Consider the following 7,082-nt stretch of genomic DNA (forward strand, 5'->3'; position numbering starts at 1 on the left):
CAATCTCAATAAATGTTGAATGAAGAGCAAAGTAATGTTCTTTTGTATTTTCTTGTGAACGAAACAAGGGTTAGCACCATTTGGACACGACATTTCCGAAAGTGAGCACCGTTCAGAAATCTGTTTATTTCACAGAAGAGAAAAAATAGCAAAATATAAGAAGAACACTTGAGAAGAAATGATGATTACGTTTCACATGACACATAAAGTTTCCATTCTGAGACAATGTTGAGGCAATGAGGCAATTGGAGATCATCGCTTTTTGAAAAATCCGCATGAGAGAATGTTCCGGAACGCGTTTCGGAACCTTTGGTCAAATACTGTATAGATCAGTGGGTTTAGGGATGAATTGAGGCTGAAAATAGATTCAAAATGAATTATTCCAGATGAAAACAAACTCACTATCCCAGCCAAGTTGCAAGATATAATGGTAAAAACCCGATGCAATCACTATTAGAATCAATCACTAAACATATCGAATTGCTAAGATGAAGGATGAAGAATGGGAGCCAGCAGAAGAGGAAAACCGCTGAAAATTGACCACTACAAGGCACAAAAAATGCAAGACTTACCCAACACAACTGCGAGAGTTACTGTAGCTTTGTGTTCTCTTCTCATCTGCTTTGTAGCTTTTTTGACCATATGTCTCGATGGCCTAGGTTTGTTCCATCCGCTAGTAGCACGACTTAAACTGAAAACGAAATAGAAATAGGTTATTTAATTTTACGAAATCTCGGACACACCTTTTAAATAACCGATTTTTGTAAACCCGCATCGAATCGGTGAAAGAATAATCATCATTAGGCAATAAATCGGCTGTACTCTTTTTGTGTGAGTTCCTATTATTGTTCAAGGAATCTGTGTCCAGGTACCCGTTTGTTTTCAAAAGTGTAGTAGATTTGCTTTTCATTAGAATCCCCGGATTTGGCAGCAGTCTTTGTTTGTTTGTTCCGTTTTGGTGAGCGAATGGATTTTCCGGCGGTCGAGAGTTCATTTTCTTCTCATCCTGGATACTTGGCACGCTGATACTCCTTAACTCTGGTTTTACATCAAGTAGCCTTGTGGTGCTGGTATTCGATCTGAAAGTAAATAATTGAAAGTCATGGTACAGTAAGAAGACTGCACCTAGTGGCGTGCAATTGTTCCCTGGAATTTTTCACACTTGTAGATCCATCGATGAATGGGAGGATCTCTTCTAGCTCTTCACCGAAGGATCTGGAAGTTCGAAAACTAAAGGGAACGTTGGAGTGACTGTCCGAGAATACTTCTGTACCTTGTGATCATGGCAGATGTGTACTTGTCATCCAACATTTCCACTGTGTCATGCAGATCCATGATCGAGAGTTCTATATCTTTTTCTTTCTCTGGTGGGGCTGAAATTTCCATATTAGTATAGAATCTCTCACTTTTTTTGATCTACCTGGTCGTTCAATGATAGTAAGATTTGGCATTGATCCACATTCTGGAATTGCCGGAATCAATGTGCTTGGATATTGAGACTTCTTTGGAAGAAAATTATTGAACGAATTGATCATTGGAGAGATTGTTGATCCATCGTCAGACGACTCGGAAATCGTCGGGAACGATGACGTCTGCAATGCGTACTTTTTTATAATTAGCTTTCTCTTTTTTTTTCTGCACTATGATTCTGATTATTGGATGCGTGAATTCAATTTTAGTGAAAAACGTGTCATATTCAGTGCAATTGACTTCATTGAGAAAATCTTTCTCAGAAAAAGCATTGTCGAGTCAATTGAACCAAATATACAGCGGAATGCAAGTGCATTTGGCAGGTCTGACCAATTCTCGTGTGCTGCTAGCGCACGGAACGGAGTCAAAACAATTCGTGTGTGTGTGTGTGTGTGTGTGTGTGGTGATTGGTGATTGATTACTAATAATCTCAAAATGTATCGTTTACCTCATCGCTAACCTGAAAGCTGATCTCCAATAGAATTTGGTCTGTTCTGTTCTTGAAGTGTTTACCCATTTGCCGGGCAATTTGTGCACCGCCAAGCAGAGCAGAACTGATCTGTAATTCTTTTGATTTATTTTCCCGACCTTCGGACTTTGCTTCCAACCTTATCAGTTTCACTTCTCTGTGCTTGTCGTAAACTCCTTGCTCGTTCGCGTTGTCGTAACCGTCGGAAAATGATAGTGTACAAAATAATCATGGCTATACATGGAATGAAGAATGAGAAGATTGATGAGATCATGTTGAACCATGGATTTGCCAATTCGCATTGCTGAATCTAAGTGAATTATTTGTTGATTCGAAAAATCATGCATCGGCTTAACCCCTTTTTATTATTACCACACTTTTTATTTTCAGATTAGAATCTAGACGCGTTCTAATATAATCATAAAAAACCCCGCAATGGGTGCCTTTAGAAAGCCTAATTTAGTTTAAGACCCTGTCGAAATGAGTCATAATGATGTCACCGCGTTTGTTTCTTATTTCCTGTCCGCGCGAGCGTATTTTGGAGCCATCGCCACAAAGAAAAACGAGAATAGCCGGTTTCGTTTGACAATCCAATTAGTACTTACGACCCCGTCACTTTTTCGTTACGTCTTCGGACCACCGAACTTGGTTTAATCGAATTTTGACACACATACAGATATCCACACAAATACAAAATTACAACTAATATCACATGATTATTTTGTAGAGAATAGAGAATACACTAATCTGCTTGGGAGCCTCTTGAAAATCAATACTACTCAGATCTCTTTGTTTTTATTTTATATTGTGTCTTCTTTTTCAACAAAAAAAGTAATCTATCATGAAAAGTTTTTTCTGCTTGAGTTTGACATGTGGGCTGCATACGCGTCAGAACAGAAGAAACGGGTTCCTTTCTTTGGAAGTGTTTTTTTTTTTTGGTTTAGCAACAAACTCACATCGTTCTCCATCGGATTCACTCCGAGTAGCAGCGGCAAAGCTACAGCACAACTGACTCCCCAGACTATTGTGATGGAAATCATGGCACGACCGCCACGAGCACCGTATTGGGCATATGATATTGGATGGCCTATTGCGATATATCTGGAATGAAAAACATATATGAACAATGCTGGAAAAGTAGGGTATACCTGTCTAGCGAAATAGCAAGTAAGTTGAGTATAGAAGCTGTTGAGCACGCTACGTCTAGCGCTTGATACACGTGGCAGAAGAAGGAGCCGAGACCCCATTTGAAACCGTTCCACTCATAATATACACCAAATGACATTACACCAATTGCAACCTGAAAATTTTCGATTTACGGTAAAAAAATATACAAAAAATCGTTTTTAGTTTATTTTCAGTTATTTTAACCTAAATTTCCACCACTTTCAGGATGAAAACGTGAAAAACCAGTTTTTTTTAGAAAATTGGCAGATAGCTGAAAACTAAGAACATTTAAAAAAAAGTCTATGTATTCATCAATCAAGTCTGTTTTTTCGAAGTGATCGGAAACTTCGAAGTGACCGAAAATTTTCAAAGTGATCGGAAACTTGACAGCCATACTCCAGACTTCTGGAAATGGAAAAAATTGGTCGAAAATGAACTAACGTATCAGTTTTCACTTTTGATTGCTTGTATCATAATTTTTGTCTCTCTACTCATCCATCAAAGATTGACTATTTAGATTCTCACATCTTCTTTTAAAATCTAGATCCCAAATATTTCAACCTTCTCCGTTATCTGAAAAAACTTCCGGAAAGTGACGTCAAGCCCGACTTTCAACTTTTTTTCGATTTGTCTTTTGTTTTTTTTTTTCAACACCAAACTCGACAAAAAAGTGCCCTCGAAATCTTCTTCCATCTTTTTTTGCATGAGATTTTTGGTGTTCCCATTATCTGTGCGCCAACGCATATATTTTTTGGCTCGTGTCCCACAGGACCAATTCGCGTGGATCGTTTGACATCATGGGCTCTTCATATTTTTGTTGGAATTCGAAGTTAGTAAGTTAGTCACTGCCCTCGAAAAACAATTGAAATGGGGTCACATAAATAAAGAAGCGGGGAGCAGATACATAATGTTATGCTTTAGAAATTTAGAAAAGCCCGAAACAAATCTCCCTGGGGAGAATGCAGAACCAAAGTATGGACCTGGTCTGTCTGGGTAAGGAAGAGAATAGAATACATGTTGTTATTTTATTTGGTTCATCATCAAGATTTCCAGTCTTGTTTCTATTTCTTAGATTCACTTGAAGTATCTAAAAGTAGTATCTTTTCCTAGCTTCATAGCTACCGTAAGCTTTCAAGTGAAAAAACTTGAAGAAAAAAAACTCACAAACAAATCAGAAACTGCTAAACTGACGATGAGCATATTTGTGACTGTTTGTAGGTTTCTTTCCCGATATACTGACAAAATGACCAGCACATTACCGAAGACTGCCATCGTTGGCACGAGTGGCAGAAATACGCCAGCGGCCACTCGCCATAGTACAACCATCAGAGGTGATTCAATTCCTGGAATATGGTGTTGACCAGTCAACATTTTGGGATTTAAGCAGAGTTTGATCCGGGGAAGGTTTAAGGAATAAGTATCAGAAGAGGTGAAAGTAGTTGGAATAGGGAATACGGAAGTATCGAGAAGCACTATGAACAAGTTGTTGCGAAAACTAGGCAGCTGATGTGTTTGGGGTGTCGGCACATGGAAAACCAGTGGAAAGTCTTTGGGTGCCCCACTTCTCTTTTTATAGACTTATTCGGGAAGGAAACGGAATATAAGACGGGGAAGCTTGGGAAAGGGACGCTTCGGAAAGTGAGACGAAGGGCGGGGAGGAAAGGCTAGGTTTCTTGTCAAAGTTTTCTGTTGGGACCTTGTTGGTTTTTTTCTTTTCGTTCCGTTTTTTTTTTTCACGTTGTTTCGTTTTTTGTCTTGAAATGAATAACAGACAAAAAGCAACAAGAAGGGTACGAAAGTTTCACTCAAAAACCACCAAAATCACCAACAAGAGCCATTATTTTCACATGAAAAATGTCGGCGGATGGGTGGAAAGAGGTCCCGAACAGAAAATTGGGTCGGAATGACAAAAACAAAACGTTTCTATGGGATATTTAGGAATGCTGGGGGAAAACAACAAAAATTGTTTCACATCAAGGAGCCAAAACATGTCATTTCCAAAAAACCGCTTTGGTCAAAGGGGTCCTCAATATTTCTAAAAAGTGGCATCACTTTTTACCATTACATTTTGCATGGGCTCTGCAATTTTTGTGCATCGTTGAACAATCATCGCTCATCCCATTGTTTGATTATGCATCAAAAGTACGTATGTGTATTGGAGTCTGGAAGGACACGAGGACCCAAAAATACTGAATAATGTTGCGGAGTTTAAAGATTTTAATGGGTGTGCAAGAAACAAAAAAAAGAGGTGGCGGTCCCTCGGAAAAATAGTTTCAGACAAAGGAAATGGATAAAAGAGGTTTTGAAAAGTGGTATGGAGAGACAAAAGAGAGAAAAGCCGAACTTAATGTTGGAGGTGACACAAAAAGTAGAAAAAAATAGACACGTCAGTTGAAGGCGAGCAGGACAAAAATGGGTCCGCGTCAGCACAATCTGTGAGTAGGTGTTTTGCGAGAAATTTTGAAATTATAATAGAAAATTTTGGTGAAAGGAAAAGGAGTTCGGGAAAATAACTGTTCCGAAAACAACTTTTAAAAGGTTTTTGGGGTGCAAAAAGAACAACGCATCCCACCAGTCTACAGAGTGGCTTCCAAGTACAGTAGTACGGATTATGGTAAACCCTGTTTCATATTTTGTTTTTTGTCAGAATTTGTTACCATCATTCACTTTTTTGTCTGTTTTAGTATCTGGTCTAGTATCCAGACGATGCTTACCGAGTAAATACTGCACGAAAAAAAGGTTGTATGGTAATCCAGGATCAACCACAAATGGGGCGCTCGTCTTTTCAAGACAAAAAGTCAACTCAAAAGCAAAACAAAAGATTAGAAATTCACAGCCCTCCAACAAAACATGACTTTTTTCTGACAAGTTAATGCAGAGGACAATGAGGAAGTTTCGTGAGGGGGGCGAGGGGGTGGTGTCATTTGGGTCAGGTTCTCCTTCTGGAGACACGTTTCGTCGAGAGTTCCATTCTCTCAAGAGGCAGTGATAATAAGGTTATTTCGGCCGGCGAGAGGTTGTCTCCCACGGACTCGCGCACGTGTAGAAAATTTGTATAGCTCCAAACTCTCAGCTAATCAACTGAGAATTGTTTTTTTTTGAGTCGTATGAGTATTTTTTGAAAAAAAAATGATGTGTGAGACAATACTTCGGTATCTAGGGAATATTGGGAAATATGAAAACAGTTTTAAAATAAATTAACGTTACTATTCTGTTCCGCCTTATTAACTTATCAGACGCACCAGACAAGGAAGTTAAAAAACAAATCTGAAACAACAAAACTCAATTTTCAGATAATTGAGTGATCTAAACTTGTATATGTTTCCGTATCATAATTTGACGTCAGGAAAAAAACGTATTCCAGTACAAATAAAATTCAGAATCATAGCAGAAATAAGTGAATAAATCTAGAAGAGAACGATATATTACCGTATTTGCTCTAATGGAAGCCTTAAGTCTGCTTTGAGCTCGATTTCCTCAATTCCTATCAAAAATATTTAAGATCGGTCTAATGAAACATTGGTGGTAACATGATAAATGAATTATCAGTATAAATTTTTTTTGATATCGTTTGAAGGAAACGAAATAATTGAGTTCAATGTCTACGTATGGGTGGGATCATGTTAATACGGTATGGAGTATTGAAGAAAAAGTCGCAGGAAAAATATCACAGACGATAAAAAATCAATGGTCACACAACAGTTCAAGGAACAGTTTATATAATATATGTATATTTTTTGACAATACTATAAAAACTCAAGATAACAAATTATTTTTTGGTGAAGTTAGTTCAGGGAAGCAAAAGGAAACTACTGTAAACGCTCGAACATATGTTCACTGTATCCGCCCAATTTGAGCTCAATTATCTCGGTTCCTTGGAAAGATATCAACAGCTTGTTAATTGATAGAATCTTGGTCATTTTAGAGAGCACATTTCATCAGCTGACAAATTTTTACAGTCACTTTTAGGAAACGA

At 38.1% G+C, this 7,082-nt stretch overlaps 1 protein-coding gene across 1 annotated transcript; it reads right to left on the reverse strand.

The window, feature by feature from the left end:
• Nucleotides 1-252: 252 nt before the first annotated feature.
• Nucleotides 253-4,477, reverse strand: Cbr-dop-3 (the record flags this gene model as incomplete). The annotated part of the gene is made up of 12 exons (XM_045239856.1): nt 253-355; nt 403-529; nt 573-691; nt 744-1,079; nt 1,126-1,215; nt 1,274-1,373; nt 1,421-1,592; nt 1,931-2,029; nt 2,079-2,243; nt 2,896-3,040; nt 3,088-3,239; nt 4,271-4,477. 12 exons carry the CDS (start codon nt 4,475-4,477, stop codon nt 253-255), a joined length of 1,815 nt encoding a protein of 604 aa, XP_045094377.1.
• Nucleotides 4,478-7,082: the final 2,605 nt, after the last annotated feature.

The sequence above is a fragment of the Caenorhabditis briggsae genome (genome assembly GCF_000004555.2).
Source record: "Caenorhabditis briggsae complete genome, chrX, whole genome shotgun sequence".
NCBI lineage: Eukaryota > Metazoa > Nematoda > Chromadorea > Rhabditida > Rhabditidae > Caenorhabditis > Caenorhabditis briggsae.